This window comes from Sitophilus oryzae, unplaced genomic scaffold, assembly GCF_002938485.1.
Source record: "Sitophilus oryzae breed Bouriz unplaced genomic scaffold, Soryzae_2.0 scaffold_1396_pilon_pilon, whole genome shotgun sequence".
NCBI lineage: Eukaryota > Metazoa > Arthropoda > Insecta > Coleoptera > Curculionidae > Sitophilus > Sitophilus oryzae.
In genome coordinates this window covers 1,780,559-1,799,357 of record NW_022146055.1, presented here as the reverse complement: position 1 = coordinate 1,799,357, position 18,799 = coordinate 1,780,559, and the positions used below count along the sequence as shown (strand labels likewise).

At 34.1% G+C, this 18,799-nt stretch overlaps 2 protein-coding genes across 8 annotated transcripts in view; one reads left to right on the top strand and one right to left on the bottom strand.

The window, feature by feature from the left end:
• Positions 1-512: 512 nt before the first annotated feature.
• On the bottom strand, positions 513-2,519 carry LOC115875823 (zinc finger protein 593). Of its 2 annotated transcripts, none has more exons than XM_030891345.1 (2): positions 2,273-2,519; positions 513-2,178 (listed from the first exon to the last, which is right to left on the bottom strand). In XM_030891345.1, the coding sequence occupies exon 2, from the start codon at positions 1,861-1,863 to the stop codon at positions 520-522; it is 1,344 nt and encodes a 447-aa protein (XP_030747205.1). In that variant the 5' UTR covers positions 1,864-2,178; positions 2,273-2,519; the 3' UTR covers positions 513-519. The 2 variants fall into 2 exon arrangements, with proteins under 2 accessions (XP_030747205.1, XP_030747206.1); XM_030891346.1 differs by having other exon boundaries at positions 1,532-2,178; positions 2,273-2,518.
• Positions 2,520-3,017: 498 nt separating this feature from the next.
• LOC115875821 (AT-rich interactive domain-containing protein 2) overlaps positions 3,018-18,799 on the top strand; it is an 88,442-nt gene continuing 72,660 nt past the window's right edge. For all 6 annotated transcript variants that reach the window (XM_030891343.1, XM_030891344.1, XM_030891341.1 and 3 more), the window contains exons 1-3: positions 3,018-3,703; positions 3,771-3,864; positions 18,574-18,671. In XM_030891343.1, coding sequence (XP_030747203.1) covers positions 3,612-3,703; positions 3,771-3,864; positions 18,574-18,671 — 284 coding nt within the window. In that variant the 5' untranslated portion in view covers positions 3,018-3,611. The remainder of the gene's footprint in view (positions 3,704-3,770; positions 3,865-18,573; positions 18,672-18,799) is intronic.

The following is an 18,799-nucleotide window of genomic DNA, read 5'->3' as shown; positions in this document are numbered from 1 at the left end:
CATATTATAAAATACTTGCAGTTAAAAAGCATGAATAATTTGAGAATGTTACATTTTTAAAAGGCATTACCTAAAAATTGTCATATATCGGAAACCTCCGGGTAGATTAAGGCATAATGGCAGATATTTGTTCAATGGAAATTCTTCGAAAAATTCAATCAGCGAAAAACATATAACATTCCATTTAAAAGACTACAACTTTAATTTAAAAAAATTAAATAATTTTTTTTTGGAACTTTGGATCACTGTACCTCAAAGTTACTTTAGAACCAACCTCTCGCAATCACAGCTTATTCATTAGACAGCCAGTCGACTTAAAAATAATTTACATGGAATTCTTTTTACCTATCTAGATATTTGCTTGTATAATCCAGTTGCTGCTGTTGCTCTGACTACCTGCATGTGTGCAAGACACCAAGAGACTGTCTAATGATTGGGCTGTGCTTGAAACTTACTTCATTTTATAATGAAAAAAAATAAGCTCAGAATATGGATGTAAAAAAACAAAAATATATAATACTAACATATGTAATTAGAAAGTAAATCAGTTAACAATTTCCTATCATCTATAGAATTATTTTCCAAAACACAGCCTAAGAACTTATGTATATTTATCAAAGAACCTCCAGCAATAAAGGGATATTTTCTTTCATTGCTCTGTGTATAATTAAACAACAACCTCTTGCTAATGTAATCCTCATAAAAAGACACATACCCTACTTCAACATAACTACCTAAATGGTTTGAAAACATCTGTATAGATATACGTAGACTTTCAGCTTTTTTCAAATCGTAAGCTGGCTTTAAAACTACTCTAAAATGATAGCCCAGTTGTTTGTATAATGTAACAACATCATTTACTATATGTTCCAAGTTAAATGTTTCCGTATTAGCGATAAAAATTTCTATGTTCGAACTCTGATTCAAATTAAACAAAGTTTTTGAAGTGTTTTCTTCCACTGTTTGATATTTTCTGCCAACACAAAATAATTTTAGGGGAAAAAGTGATTTTTGTACCATATGTTTAGTAAAATATGCCATAAATGAATAGAGAGAACTAGCCCCAACTAAATGTAACCTGTTGATATCGTCACTTGTTACACAGTGAATAGTTTCGAGAGTTAAAACTTCAGAGTTATCATATGGGTTTGTGCCACAACCTTCAACCACTATGCTCTTCACAAAATCAGAATTAGAAAATTCTACATAATTAAAGTGTAGTAACTCATTGACAAAATAATTTTGAACACCAAACTCGAATAGAGAGGCATCAGATTTCAAAAATACACTCATAGGATTGATAAATTTCAAATAATTTTTGTGTTCACCTATATTAATATGACTTTCTGTGCCTATATCTATTTTCTCCAAATATCTGAATAACTCCAGTTCTGAATCTGTGGGCGTTTTAGAATGCAAATCATTTGGTAAATCTAACACTTGAAGATTTGCACCTTCCTCGATACTGTAACTGACTTCTTTAATATTTTTCAGATCTTCTTTAATAACTTTTAAATGCAACCGGAGTTTTTCTATCTCATCATCTACCTTGTTCTCTTTGTTTTGCTTTGTAAGTTCATATAAAGACTGACCTATTTTTGATTTTGTCTGTTCTAAAATGTTCTTTTGATATTCAATATCTTTAAAAAACTTCCATCTTTCTTCTACTTTGTCTATGTCGATTTGTAGCTTTCTTAGTGCTATGTTTCTTTGTAGTTCTGATTTTTTTTTGAGTTGTGTATCAAAGTCGACAACAGGAGTTAACGCAGAAAAAGATTTTTGTGCTTTATCCCCTGTAATATACAGAGCTGACGAAAATTTACGGTGTAGGGGTTTAAAAAATAAAAAATTTCTTAATGTCATAGTACATTAATTTTCTTCCACCTTGCTTCTTTTAGATTCAACTGTATCTTGTGTTTCAATCTTCCTCTTTAGTGGAGCTTTGAAACTGCCGTGACCTGCTGCTCTCTCAGCGTCTTCAATAGAGTAAGGTTCTTCTTGTAATGCTTTCAGTCTTCTCTTATGTAACTTCGTCGTAAAATGTTCCTTGAGTGCCTGACTGTTAATAAAATATCTGGCACAGTGAATGCAATAAAACTGAGCGTTTCCCGGCTTGTCAAAATCAACTTCCTGATGTAAAAGTTGTTTGCAGTTTTCTGGTTTTAGATCTTCATCTATCTGTAAGGCATTAGGAATTAGAATGAAAACAGTAGTAGTAGCTTCATTATGAAGTTAACGCAGATTTGTATAACTTAATTTCTATCTAAATTACCTGATCTAAATCCTTTACACGGCGTTTTGTTTTATACTTCTTTTTAAGGTTAGTATCCCCAGAATTGTATTTTTTCCTTTTAAAAACCATTACACGAGTATTTTATTCAACAATTAAAGCTAATAAACTTCCAAATACGAGTCATAAAGTCTTTGATAATTTAAATAAGTTCATTTATTTTTCTACCACGTTTTTAAATGTCAGAAAACATATGATCGACCATAGATTAATACACAGATTAATAGGGGGATTAATAGATATCGATTTGAAAAAGTTTTTTTTAAATAATTTCATGAATTTTTCACATTCTATATTGATTTTAATATCATTATGTCTCTATTTAAAAAGAGGTATCAAGTTATTAATAATTGAAACAACAATAATTAAATATATATAATTTTAAAGTTTTTAAAGTTATTTATTTTGAATTTCCCAGATTTTTTTAATTATTTCTGTTAATGTGCCATCTGTCGGTCGGAGATTTAAGTTTTCCAAAAAATTTTATGGTGGGAGATTTAGCTAGAAAGATCTCTAGATTAAGAGAATCTTAAAAAGTTGATATTTTTAGGCATATTGGGGTAATTTAATAACTTATTTATAAATATATCCATTATTTGTGTGTATCAGAATATCTAAATGGAATATTTGGATTTTTTTAGATGATGTAATGATGGAAATATGTATAAAATAAAATACGGGATTGCAGAAAATTGTTATAGATGGCGCAAGCTCATTTCCTACAAAAGTTGTCGCTTCAACTCCGATTTTGTGTTGTCAAAAGTTTGTGTATTTTTAATTCTAGTTTTCGGCCAGTAAAACGAGTGTTTAAATTAATTTCTAAAATGCAATCACACGTGTTCAGTGTAAGGTGTTGACGGACATAATTTTCTACGGACTGGGACAAGTATTAAGCGCCGTACAGTGGAATTTCTAACTTTTATTCGCGCCTTCTCGTAACGGAGACCGGCAGCCATGTTGTAAAACAGTGCTGACAGGCATCATGGGTTAACGGAGCCGTGCTCGCGGACCGAATTTCTGCAGAAAAAAGGGTTTTTCCTTAACGAAAATCGTTGCATCCCGTGAATTAATCTCGTTTTTTCGTCCGCCGATAACGGTGAGCCGCCTGGTGCAGCGCTCGCGATGAATCTGCGCACGGAGTGAGTGCAACGTCGCGCTAGCTAGCGCAGGGAGTCGACTGCCTGAGCCTGAGCTAACCGACACCGAGAGCATCCCCAAATGCGGGAGGTGAACTGAATCGGCCGATTTCTGGATACCGTCGATCGCCCTTCGATGTGGTACGAACTCGCGAAGTAGTTTTGGTACCCCCCTCTTCGTCGCGATGGCCGAATTTCTGGGCAAGGACCAGGCCACGTACTCGAAGGAACGGGACGGTTTCCTGAGGGACTTGCGGCATTTCCACGAAACCAGAGGGTAAGTACTCTCTCGTTGTCGCCTACAAAATACAGCTGGATTTAACGGGTTTCCTGTGTTGTTTCAGGACGTCGTTTAGAAGATGCCCTACCCTTGGGGGCAACGAGGTCGACCTCTACCTCCTCTACAACCTGGTTACCTCCGAAGGAGGATGGATGAAGGTAAGTCTTTGTTTTTTGTGTTAACATAGTGGCTTTAACCAATGGCCTAGACGGGGAATTAAAAAAGCCCAGACCTGGCGTCCTTGAAACAAAAATCAGCCTAGCAATGAAATTTAAGCTGGTTGAGTGTGAATATTTTTTCGAGTCGGCCCTTCTGGTAGCAAGGTCAGGGTTACTGACTAAGATGTAGACTGAAGTGTAGAGACTCACGTGCCTACCAAAGTGAAGAAAAAAGCGTCTAGTGCATTAAAACAAAGATCGAGACCGTTGTTTATGTTGACCCGTTTTTTTTTCGTCGGACGGTTCGCGTTGTTGGGAAAATTGTCGATAAATGTGTGTGCGCGGACGGCAGCGATTTCTCTCTCTTCACAATGGTAACGATTTACGATTATGGAAAAAGGAACGTATATAATGTTTTTACGGTGCTCGAATGTAATCGACTCGTCGGAGGTTCGTGCGGGTCTGGGCTGTTGCATTTTCTTTCTTTGTCGGCCGGCATGTTTAATTTTAAAAGGATCAATTTACGCGAGTTCAGTAATCTGAAATATTTGCTCCAATCTTTATAATTTATTGATTTGGAAAATAAAATATTATCCGATGGTATTTCAAGGTTTCCCTATGCTATTTATGTCTGCTTGGTTTCTATTTTAATCCCTAGAAATAAGAATTATGTAATTAAGTACGGTAATTTAAAACGTATTTTCGTAATGTTCTGAAAAGTGATCAAATTTTTCAAAAGAGGTCAAAAAGTTGTTTAGTATAAAGAATACCCTATGATCGAAAAAAAAGGAGCGTCTGAGTGATCTTTGAAATGGCAATCGATGATAATTTCTCTAAGGCCGACCTCTATAATTTAATAAAATTGACATAAAAGTTCGCTAATGATAATTACTACCAAACCAAACCAATCTATTTTCTAAAAATCTATTTTCAGAAAGGGATTTTTACTGAATAAGTTTGTAGGATAATGATTGGCGTGCCTGGATACGTTTTACAAGGTTTTACTCTTTGCCATTTAAATATGTGTTAATTTTTTGGCAAGTAATGGCATTAGAAGTTTGCTTGATAGTAATTATCGATATTTTTATTTGAAAAGCTCCTAGGACGTTTTTTTTTTTGCTCTAATGGCAGATGTCATGTAATATTATAGCCACCTACTTATAACAAATTTCTAATTATTTTTTTTTCATTGGCAAATGTCGGATTTGTCAAATTAATTATATTAAATAGGTATCTTGCATAATAATTTGGCATCAAATAAGTTCAAAATCATATTGTCAATTGTACTTCAAGCTTCAATGGTTAGAACTTAGAACACTTTGATAACACTTGTTTTGATACAAATGATACATTGAATTATTTTGAAACATGAATGTTTCCCTGTACCCTGTAGTACCTATATTTATTTTAATTTTACTGTTATTTTGACATCTAATATATCCTAATCTTATTACATAAATAATTAATTTGAAATTACTCAAATCAAGGTTTCTATGGCTAGCTTTCTTCCCTTCATCAATAACAAAGAATAATACAATCTAAAAATATATGAATCAGTCAAATAAGAACGCCTCTTTAGTGATGTACGAATATTATCTTTTTAATTAAAAAAAGTATTAAATTATTAGATAATTTAATATAAATGTTATATCTTGCTTTAATTATACATACGTATTATAAATTAGAATTATTAAACAAGAAAAATAATAAAATGAAATATAAATGCATATGAATAAGATGCCCAATATGTAAGGCTTTTAATTAATTAAACATAAATGTTATTTTAAGGGCATCTTTTATTTAATTAAACATACATTTTATTTTTAATTAATTATAAGATGCCCTACATATTGCCGATATCTTAATCATGTGCATTATTTGTATTTCATTTTATTATTTTTCTTGGTCAATAATTGTAGACATTTCTTCATAGGTTACTAGGTATCTATTAATAGTCTTTAGAATATTGTTTGTAAAGACAAGTGACATTGAGTTATATGTATTATGTATTTAAGTAGATATCTCATTTTCTTAACAATCATTCTAGAATTCACACATACTTAATCATTCTTCGTATCTAATTGTTTATGTTTCAAGTGGAAAATTTCAGATATTTATTTTTATTTTTTTATGTGAAATTTTTAGTGGAATAATACTTACAGATATCGATTTTGTTTATTGCCGTAATTTAAAAGAAAATAATTGAAAGTAAATTAATTTCGTGATTTCTTTACCATCTGCTTTGTAGTTTGCAGAAGAGAAAGTTATATGGAGATTGTAAATAACGAGACATTTATTATGCCTAAAAATCCAGATAATTTTTCATGTAGATTATGCATAGTAGGTGTTTGTTTTTAGTACCTATGTTCGCTAAAATCCCTCAAATAATACAGTGGTACGATCAAACTAGGTGGTACGGTCAAAAATAGGTTACAACCTAAAATAGGTCACAACCTAAAAATTTTTAAAATGTTGGCGCCTATCGTTAGGAACTTTAGTTAGTAGTATTTATGATTATTAGATTTTTACATTTTATATTTTACATATCGTAGGTAGCTTTACTGTTTAAGAATAACGTCCAATAACTCGGTGGTTTTATGGCAAAAGGTCCTATATCGAAACCTTATTGCGATATTATTGTAGCACGAAAAACGTGTTTTGTCCAAAATTTCGGATTCCATTAAAATCATATGGTTTCATTTGGCTTAAATAGGTTCCAGGATTTTTATGGATCATAGAACTTATTGCCATATTATATGTAAAATTTCAACATAGGCAAAATTTCGACATAAGACCTTTTGCCATAAAACCACCCAACTCATGATCAGTTGTTGTGACTCAAAAAATTAGCAGTAGACTTTCAAATTATTGTGCTTTATTTGGATTTCATTTAGGCCTATCAAAACAATGAACCTTTCTTCAAAAAAGAACCTTTGCTCTCAAAATTTGTTGAGCAAAAATTTCAGCCATAGAACTTTGCCACGGATTTAACAGGGTCGAACTCGCGCTATGTAAACTAATGAAAATCGTATAGAGGCAAAAATAATGTGGTTAATATAGGAATATTATAAAATAAACACCATTTGATTTGGAGGTCACTGCATTATTTTTAAATTTTATTTCATACCGGAGTTGTTATTATGGGTATTCACTGGTTCATTTAATTGTTGGGTGTAGTAGTTATAAAGTAAATTGATAATTAATTTTACAATTAAAAATAAAATTGTGGGTCCATGTAAGGGAGAAATAATGCATAACAATGAGAACTTGTTAAATAACTTGTTCATTAATTTTTGATTACTAATATACATATCGTCGGCTTGATGACGAAAAGGCGTATCTCGATTTTTGCTACTTTTCAGGAGAGCAATTTAAAGAAAATCATTTACTTTATTTGGCCAATAAATGTAAAGTCTTTAATTTTTTAATAGTGTTTTTGTATTAACACTTAAACGGAGACATTGAGGAAACGTTCTGAAGATAAATTGAGCGTAAATTCTAATAAATAATTTATTTTTAGTTGTTTAATAGAGATAGACCTTTTTGTTATAATAATAATAAATTTATTTCCGAACGAATAGTATACATACGCCCATGTAAAATAAATTTAAAAATGACGGTAAAGTGTTCTTAATAAGAAAAAAAAATGATACAATATTCACATTATGGAATACTTACAAGAAAATACAATACATACATACAAGAAAAAATCTGAAAATCGCCAAAAAATCAGAAACAAATATTTTAAAAAATACTTTTATTCGCGTTGGATTAGATCAACTGAAAACAAAGACAATTTTCATGCCAGAAGCAAAGACAATACTCAATTAAAATACTCTTATCTAGCTTATTTTAATAATATTGTTTTTTATACAAAAATGCATTTTTTTAACTAATATATTTTTAGTAATTTTTTAGTTAATTGAGGGCATTAATACAGGGCATTTAAACTCACGGTCCATATAATAAAAACCAAACTAAACAAAAACAAAACATGTTTCTTCATTCGTTTTTTTTTATACAAATAACTGTGGAGTAACAGTTTCTGTTTTCCCTGTTCAATGATAACAAATTCGACTTCCATTCTACGTGTTTATGCTGGATGATGATAGACAAAATAAATAAAATTTTCCAAAAATTGGTAGGGATGACAATGCCAATGGCCTGACAATGATAATGAGATGAAAATTATTGTATTTTCGGGCAAGTTTTTGGTTCGCTAAAATGTTCTTATAGAAATTATGATTTCGGAAAATTTTCCATCAGGGCAATTTTCGTTTCGTTGTTGTAGTAGTTATAAAGTAAATTGATAATTAATTTTACAATTAAAAATAAAATTGTGGGTCCATGTAAGGGAGAAATAATGCATAACAATGAGAACTTGTTAAATAACTTGTTCATTAATTTTTGATTACTAATATACATATCGTCGGCTGTTGTTTTGCTTTCGATCAAAATTTTCCTTTTATTCGGCCATTTATTCTCGGACAATCTTTTGCATACCCGATACAGCCATGTGCAGAGTCTAGCTCATTCCAACAATGGTTTTTGGCAAAAAAATAGACTCTAAAATCACACTGTAAAAGAGAGCTGCTGCCATGATAGAAGTTTTATTTTGTCTCAAGCAACCGTCAGAAAATAATTAGGTAGAATGGTGTGATTTTCTCTCGCATGCATTTTCATAACTTAAAACAAAAGGACCTATCTCAAATTCCATCTTTCTTGTAATATAACAATTGGTATAACAATAATTGATATAACAAAGAGCCCTATCTCGACGTCTCTTCGTCATAACGAAGAATTGTAGTATTTGAGATGGGGCAAATTTTTAAACTAATATAAAATGAAAAAGGTACAATATTGAGATGCGCAAATTCGCTATGTTAAAATATGACCCATTGGGTATGTCATGACGTTGATATCTCAAAATCGCCAAAAATCGAGATACGCCTTTTCGCCATAAAGCCGACGATATGTAGGTTTAATGATTTACATATATCAAAATTATGTTAGTTATCTCATAAATAACCTGATTTTCCCAGTGGGAGAGTTTTATCTTTTGAATTATTTAATATTTTATCTCGTATTTTATTATTGAGAGATTATGATTTTATATCTTCAAAAAATTTAAAGAGCTTTTTTATGCATTTCGCCACTTGCACTGTAAGAAAATCTACAAAATAAGACCAGTTATTCTTTCTAAACACCACTGGGTAATCCAACGGACACCAACTTGTCAGATACGGTTTATCTACTAATAAAACAAATCTGCCCGACGGACAAAAAATGCTTAACGTTTGTTTAAATTTGTTTTATTCCAACCACCACTGACAAGATGGTCTCCGTTGGATTAACGCAGAGAAGTCTACAAAGAATAACTATTTCATTTTGGTAGATTTTCTTATAGCGGAAATGGCGTAATACCCATAGGACTTTAAAGAAATGAATCCGCCACAGAGGTAGGTATCACAGAAAATATATCTTATTTATTTATTTATTAATATCTCTGAAACTATCGAAACATAGGTATTTAGGTACTCATATTTTAGGATTATGTAAAGTGATGCGAAAGGAAGCCAAAAATGCAAAAATATAGGGGGTGTTCCGTTTTAAAAAAATCATTCCGATCCACCCTCACTTTTTTGAGCCACTCTGTAGAAGTTAAAATATTTTCCTGAAATACATCATTGTACATACTTTACAGTCCCGGTTACAGTTTATGTTGATTGCATTAAAATAGTATTGAAATCGTGGCTTTGCCATAATATAATATTTAAGTATTTTAGTTTTTTGTTAGTGCAGTTATTTAAACTATAACAGCGTTTTCACATGCGACGGACGGTCCGCCCCATATCTGACGCGGACGGTCCGCTCCATCTGAAAGCGCTGTAAAACAAACAATTAGGTACGAGGTTTGTGTGATGTAACGCTGTTTCGGGTAGTAAAGATTAAGTGAAAAACAACTCGAACTGGGAGTCGCGTTGTGTTGTGACAATTTCAAATGTTAATAAAATTGCCGAAAAAATGTTAACGCCTAAAGGAAACCGTAATAGGGCGTTGTTGGGTGCAATAACATTCAATAACTCAACTTTCCCGGATATTCAAAAACAATATTTTATAGCTTCATAGTTTCTCACACCGATTTGATCAAAAGCAAAAATGGATTCAAGCAGTTCGACGAAACAAGTGAGTTAAATGTTTTATGAAGGTATTCCCAAATTATAATTATGCACCTTTAAAAAATTTTGTTATAGCCGAAATAGCCCCAATTATGACTCCACTAGCAAAACCGGTGCGTAAAACTATGCTCACTACCGTAGTTGAACTCTTGTATAGCTGGAATAATAAGTTAAACTTTCTGAAGATATCAAAATATTTACTTTTTATTTTTAGAATATTCACAAATTATGCTATGGAACACTTTTTCAGATTGAGCGGACAGTCCGCGACGGAGCGTCCGCGCCTTCGAGCAAGTACCATAAGTTTATATGAACAATTTCACATAGTCGCGTATGCTCCGTCCGACGGCTATCTTGAAAAAATACGACGGACGGTCCGTTGCGGACGCTCCGCTCCATCTGAAAGCGCTGTTAGAACAATTATATAATAAATTTGTCGTTTTTGTGTCTATCAATTATTTACGATATTCTCCGATGGTGGCAGCGCCGGCGGAGAATGCACCAAGCCTATAAAATATACTGCTGTTTATTTAAATGTGTTTGTTAGTAAATTGATCGTACTCCAATCTTATATCTGCATATCTTTCATAGATATACATACATACTGCTATTACTCGCTGACGAGTATTTGATACGCATCAGAAGGTGGTTGCGTAAGGCGCTTTCTTTCATGAGCCTTTCTGTGACTGAAAAGCCCGATACGCCCGCTTCCCACCCATTCTGCATGTTTATCCCCTTTCAGTTTTCGTGGAAAACATCCTTGTACCTTTTGAGTTGTCCACCCGGTTTTCTCTTACAATCTACAAGCTCATTGTAAAGCAGAGATTTTGGTAGGCGGTTTTCTTGCTTTCATAGACACAGATCCCGTAGACGTATTTTATTAACCCAAGCCTCGTTATAGCTCTAGTAATCAAAACATATCAATTTTTTTTGAAATTTCGACCGAATCACTGGCGATTCGGTCGGAACGGAGCTTCGGGCGTAGGGCCGGATCGACCGGAATTCTGGTCTTCCGCCGGAATTCTGGTCTTCCCTATTAAATGCCTGTTTTGCTACGATTTCCGACATTTTAACCGTTTGCTTAGGAGACTGGCTTCGACTGGACCGCCGTATGTATTTTAGATAGACCACTGCTAGATGTTGTTACATCTCTGAGCGCTGCTGCTGGTGCATCGTATTGCTGGCCTGGCGACGACTCCGGAGGACAGGCAGCGGCGGCACACACATTCTCCGTCGGTCGTAGGGAACCGCGGTGGTGCAGGGGGGCTAGGCAGCGGGCGGGAGAGGAACGGACAAAACACCGACAGACCCTGACCTAGACCAATATTACGGCACGCGCCAGGCCGGCTGGCTGTTTGGTCGCCCGCTGCCGTGTCATCGGCGCCGGTGGCGGCAAGGGCGGGAGGGGAAAGGGCGAAGGAAAACGCCGCCACCCGCCCACCGGCACGCGAACACTTCGGCCACGGTACACTACATGATTGGTGTACCGCGGCGGTCTTTTGCTAAGTGGCTATTAAGCTTGTCAGAAACGAATTTTTTTCCGTTCTGTTCGTTTCGTTTCGTTTCGTTTCCGACAAGTGAGCGACAAACTTTAGGCTTCAGAAACCTGGTAAACGGCTATTAGCGCCGAAACAAGGAATGTTGAATGTATTTCCACGCAACCTTATCTAGAATGTAGAAGGGGGGTTAGGTTAGGTAGGTTTCTCGAATTCTAGTGTTCATACATCTTTCTCTTCTGGATTTACCTGCGGCCTGTCTCCAGAAATCCATTTCTGTCGCTTCCAGGGTGCGCACGGTCCTATCTTTTTTAACTGCCATAGCAAACGATATACCTTTAACTATTGTGATGTATATTTGACGTTTGTTGGATTTAGATATGTTACTATCCCACAAGACGCCGTTTAACATAGATATTTGCCTTTCTTCCTTGGGTGTTTCTGTCGCTAATGGCTTTATCTAGAGTGCCATCTCTTGAAATTTTGGCTCCCAAGTATTTATAACTTCTGCAGCCGTTAATATTTTGATCGTTTCAAGGAGGAGGTTTTCTTGAAGTCCGCTGACGCACATATTGTTGAAATTTCCATACTTGGATTGCTAAAGATTTTATTATTGTTAGAAATCAATACGGCCTTTTTAAATTTGCACTTTTTCCAATGGGGTTCTTTGTGGACAACCCGAGCTTCTGACCATTTTATGTTGTGGTGCTTGGACCACACACATGATACGCAATGCTCGACTTCATTGTTTCACCTCTTTGGGTATGTTTTTTTAGCCGACCATACCGACATGTATGGTAGGCTATCAAGATCGGAAAAAAAAGTTTTTTTAATTTCACTCAAAATGAATTATTTGGGTCATAAACATAGATTTATGAAGTTAAAGATGTAGCAAAGACCACTGCGCATCCTGCCAGTTTCCCACTCCAGGATTCCAAGCGCTCGGACCAATGAATAACATTTATTTGAATAACGCGCCGACTGGGGCCGATGAGCTGTCAACCGACTCTATTTTCTGCCATTTTCGTTGTGTCAGCTGTGTGTTTGGTAAGGGGTTATGGGAGGGGGTCAAAAAATCGTAACTCCAAAATTACAGTAGCTAGCGAAGCGCGGTTTTCAATTTGAGATTAGGAATAATATTTGCAACAAAATTTGTAATAACATCAAAATCAGTCAAAGTCGCAGTTTTTGAGATAAGAAAAATATCAAGTATGGGCGGCTATACGTGCCTCCCGGCGCCAATTTTTATGTTCGTCAGGTCGTACATGTAGAGGACGTTTTGTCTCTCCAATATACGACTCACCCCACTCGTAAGGTACGTAGTATGTACGTACGTACCTAGTAGATGCACTCGTTCTCTTGGTTTGATGATTCAGGTTTTGTTTTTGTTAGGATACTTCTTAGAGTAGTCCCACGATACAATAAGGGAGTAGTCCCAGACTTTAGTTTAGTTCACACTTGATAACGATCAGTGATACTTCTGAAACGTTGTGCAAGCATATTATATTAATTTCGACGAATAACAGGTATAACAAGTTTTATAATGCTTCATTAATTGCGAGGTTTTAAAAATGGGGCCCGTGCACAACAATGGAATGTAGATTCGATACGGTTCTCTCATTAAAAGCACTCCGCCCTCGACCAATTAAATACAATCAGCTAGAAAATGTTGCAGGAAAAGTCGGTCGCGGCATGAGATTTGTGATATTTTCAGGCTTCGACGAAACGGACTCGTTAAAATGTTTTACACGTGTAGTACGATCGGCGGAGAACCTTTTCGTAACCGATCGGCTTTCTTCGGCGGATTTGTTTCAATCCGACTTTGTACTCGAGGCCGAGAGGCTCCCCTAGGTAGCCAGTTGGCTAGGCAACGTTGTCAAGCTTGCTTTTTGTCCTATAGTGGGTAGATAATTATAAAATAGTAATTATCTCTTATTCAACGCCAAATCTACCTTTTGTCATGTCACGCTAATAGCTGTCTATGTATGTGAAAATTAGTAGACAGATCAGTAAGTAAAAAAGTAAAGACGTTTGGAAGATTAATGTTACGCTACAATGCAACACTTATGGAGTGCCTTAATTTTCACTATAGTTTGACAGATTGACCTACCACTAAGTAGTTACTGATTAGAATTTACACCCAAAACGTCTCATAAAAACTGAAATATTCTACCTTAATGTTAATATTCTGGTGATGCTCTACACACTCGTGAATTCGTCTTGGGGTAGGTTATCCCAGGTTAACGTCAACTATACTTATTGTTGGCATCTACCGGTGCCTCTACTATGTAAGACCGTTACATGGCTAAAGATCGTTGTACACCATCCTCGAAAACATAGTAGACCCCGCCCAAAATTGAGCAGTAGACAGTAGAAATTTGGAAGTAAAATAGGCTTGGTGCGTTCTCCGCCGGTGCTGCCACCATTGTAAAAATCTAGCATATACAAATACACGGGTTTAAATAGCGAGTATACGAAAAATTTATTATTTAATTATTCTAAAAGTATTAGGAAGTATAATTTGTGAAAATTCTAAAAATAAAAATTAAAAAGTAAATATGTATTTCGATATCTTCAAAAGGTCTAACTTGTATTATAATTTATTTTTCCAGGCTAAAAAAACATTTTAAATGAGTTCAACTACGGTAGCGAGCCTAGTTTTATGCTGGAAGTACACACTCGCCGAGACAAAAAAGGACGGTTCTAACCAATAACTGCATGTATATCGCTAATTTCTTGTCGCGCCTCGGGTCGCCTCGGCGAGTGTGTATCTACTTCCAGCATCACAGGTTCGATTATAACGAAATTTTTAAAAGGTACATAATTATAATTTCAGAAGATTAATCACTAGTTGATTAAAAAAATTATACCATTAATAATGCAAATTATATTTTATCTTCTCTCTTCTCATAGGATGTCTATTTAATTTTTTGATTATATAATGAGCACTTTGTTTACTCACTTGTTTCGTCGAACTGTTTGAATCCGTTTTTGCTTTTGATCAAATTGGTATGAGATACTATGAAACTATAAAATGTTGTTTCGGGAGAATATCCGGGAAAGTTGAGTTATTGAATGGTTATTGCACCCAACAACGCCCTAAATTAAGCTCTTCTTTACGCGTTAACATTTTTTCCAAATACATAGCAAGCATTTCAGATTTCTGCCGTATACAGCGCTGCGGTCGGAATTTTTTTAAATCAACTAAAACGTAAAATCCTGTACTTTTTTACTTTTATTTCGAAGGACCATATAAAGATGATTAAAACTGGCAACGCTGTGGCGTTCAACACTGCATCTGTGACTGAATCAACTGCTTGGCGTTTTTCCTTGTTTTTCGGGTCGCTGAACCCGATCCGCTCTACGACGTTCTCCTGATCATCTGTCTTTGTCTACTATTATTACCGACCCCTATCGTGTCTCTTTCTACGGTATTAGGTAATAATTATCCGGAGGTCGCGCGTATTTTTGGACCGATAAAGTACATTACGTTGCGGATTTTCAGCTCGTTTATCGCAAATGTATTTTGGTATTTTGTTTGTTTAGATTTATCGGAGGGATGGGTTATGATGTAGCCATCCATTTAAAATATTTAGTTCGTTGTAAAATTATACGAAAATAAATTTAAAAATAGGGCAAAATTTTGTAGAATTATGTAAATGTATAGAAGATTATAGAATCTATGTATATTTTTCCTATTCCGGGTGCGTCTCAAAAGTGGCTCACCCCTATAACTTTTTTATTATTTCAGGTAAAAAAACGAGATTTGGTATTTTAGTACCTATATGACATAAATTGGGATTGATTGACATATTCAATTGTTTTCGGTCACTTCCTGTTTCACCGGAAATGACTACAACTTTTGATTTTTAAATGGCAATCACGGTGTTTTTTTTACTTTATTCGATAGACAATAACACTCTGAAAAGAATGACATATCATATGTCAACTTTTGACATTTTCGCATATATGGTTTATTTGAAATTATAACTTGCTGTTCGTAACGAAAATTTGACTTGAAATACCAAGTGTTTGTTATCGAATTATTGGTAGAAAAATACTTTTTTCAAATATGCTAATGAGCCACCCTAGTTCCATTTCAAAAGATTGAGATATGATTAAAAATACGATTTGGGCATTTTTTAATCGGCCAGGACAAGACACTAACAACATTAGACGATCAAATATATTTTTCCAAGGCTCCTTGACTGAGGATTAGTGTTTTTAACATAGCCACTCTAGATTGAAATTTAAAATAAATTTTTTATTAAGCGAGAATGTCAAAAGTTGACATATGATATGTCATTCTATTCAGAATATCATTTTCTATAAAATAAAGTAAAAAATACCGATGGTGCCATTTAAAAATCAAAAGTTGTAGTCATTTCCGGTGAAACAGGAAGTGACCAAAAACTAATTTATGTCATATACTAATATTCCAAATCTCGTTTTTTATCTGGAAAAATAAAAAAGTTATAGTGGTGAGCCACTTTTGAGACGCACCCGGTATAGAAGGGTGTGATTAATAAGTGACAATCATTTAAGTGATTATCGCTTGGTGGCCATATTGTAATTGTCAGTTCCACAAAATATCCCGTCAATTATTATTACAAAATGGCACAAGAAATTACTAATTACTTTATTTCGTTGTATAATCTTTTGCGATACTCAATGCGGTCTTCCTACTTCGGAGTCGTAGTGTTGTCGGGTAGCGCATTTCGTGTCGGGTAAAAGTATTATCTTGTGGTATTACATTCACGAAAACATTCGAGCAATGTGTGCTATCAGTCATGACCTATGCATGCGAAACCTGGACACTTAAAACGGACATTATAAGGAAATTGCAGGTCGCACAGCGCTTAATGGAATGAAATATGCTAGAAATTGTACTTAAAAGAATAAAATGGATATGAGAAAAGACTCAGGTAATAGATGTCATCCACAGAATGAAATCCCTCAAGTGACACAATGGGCAAGACACCTGGCAAGGACGGACAACAGATGGACAACAAAAATTACAGCATGGTACCCACGAGGAATTGAGAGGAAGATCAAACCTGAGATGGGATCATGATATTAGAAAATTAGCTAGGATAACTTGGGCCCGCATAGTCAACAATAGACAACAATGGGCCCAACTACAAAGAGAGTATGTAAGGGAGGCTACACCCCATAATTGGAAAAGGTTGAATAAGCTGAGAATGATGATGATTAATTGATGATGAGTAAATTCGTAAATTGTGATAGGAAAATCGAAATTGTTGATCGTTGAAAACGACGAAGGATAATTGACCGTCTTGAATATGAGTGCTCTTGTTTTTTCTCTTTCTTCTCCCTTTCCTTTTCTTCTTCTTTTTCTGTCCTTTTCTCTTTTAGAAGAATAATTATTAAAAGCCTAGAGACTTGCAATTTCTGTAAACCTACTGCCTGTGGGACCCCATCAGTAACTATATTTTATCTTACAGCGTGGCAACGCAGGATAAATACATAGTGAGAAGCTAGGAGGTATAGTCTGTCCAATGAGAAGATCCTTGACAGTGATAGATGTGTCTGTCATTTTAATTTCAAAGTAGTTTATTTTATTTTACAAAGAAATAAGTTGGTACAATTGGAACGCATAGCAGGATATATTTAAAATTTGATTGACAAGATGACAAGTGATTACTTCAAAATATTGTGAAAAAAACTGTATAAAACTGAAAAAAAATGTAATCGAGTTATTTTATTTAATAAAAACGGTATGTGTTAATACAAAACAAACAAGAACAAGACACTACATACCAAAAAAATATAAAAAATAACTATTATTTACTTTCAAGCTTTATGAAACTACCCGCATTTATGATTATATTTATCAATATAACTTATGTACAAATACAAATTTGTAATATTCCACAGGAATAAATAAAACAACATAGGTAAATAAAACAAACTATTTTATTAATAATAACACCTACCAAATTTTATACCTTAAAGGTTGATTAATTAACTTTAATCTTAATTTTTTTACCTTTTGACATTATTTTTCTGCAGTACTAAAATCCATTATTTACCTATCGTGTGATGTCGATATTTTACAGCTACTCCAGTTTTTAGTATGTGTTTAGTTTGATCCTTTCTACCATATACGAGATGCACTTATCTACGACGAAATGGTATACAAACTTTATCGATGGCAACTTCATTGGTGTATAAGACTTTCTGCCTGGGCAGCGAGTATTAACCATAAACTGTGCTCTGGGTCTACAGTTAATTTTCACTCGATTTTTCCTCCACTTGACTTCAAAAGACACAAAACACACGTAATAATACGAATCAAAATGCATCATCTTCCAAAACGCAAAGTATTTAACAAAAGTTGACACAAAATTGTAACCTATAATTTGGCAAGACTTTGACAAGCGTCAAAAATGACAAAAATCTAAAGGCGAGTTCATACGCATCGGCGTTCGTTTGTCGTTCATCGTTCCGTCAAACCAATAAAATTGAAATACGATCTGTCATTTTTTAAATAAACCAATAAAACTGGTTAAAAACAAGACACGACGCATGACGGATTTATATTTAAACCCATCCATAGATAACTTAAAAATTACTAGAAACTTTTTTTAGTAAAATAAATAGATTGGTATGGGACGTCATCTGCTTTTCTTCTGTCATCGTCTGTCGAAATCTTACCTGAGAAAAAAAACAGAGTATACCTCACGGAGATTTGATGACAAAGTTTCTTAGACAAATTACTATTCCATCATATTTTATGATTTAGTTTCATTCGTTTATATTACCTTCATTTATGTTATTTTGGTAATTCCTTCATTAATGTATTATAAAATATATTTACAACATAATCTATTTGGTTATCTTATCGCATAGCCTTACGATTTTAATTTTTGATATTTTGATTTGCTACAACATTATGAATTGAAAATAAAATTAAAAATTTTTTTAACGATGATAGATTATAAAAAGATACATATTTTATTTTGTTTAATTAATTTAATTTGTTACTAATACGAGTGTTATTTTTGTTTTAGGTTAACTCGAAAAACAGCTGGTCTGATTTTTTGCCTCATTTTAATGTGCCCACGAACACCGTCAATGGATCTGTAGCATTGAAGCAGATTTATTTGAGGTAAGTAACCAAATGTAGACAAACCTTATGAAAATAACACTTAACATAAGTTACTAATTTAAGTGATCAATATAATTATTTTTGACTCTAAATTGGGCGAATTTACAACATAATAGTAGTTATCCCCA

Bases quoted from the DNA above. Each gene is read 5' to 3' on its own strand.
- LOC115875823 (XM_030891345.1), bottom strand. From the start codon at position 1,863: ATGACATTAAGAAATTTTTTATTTTTTAAACCCCTACACCGTAAATTT.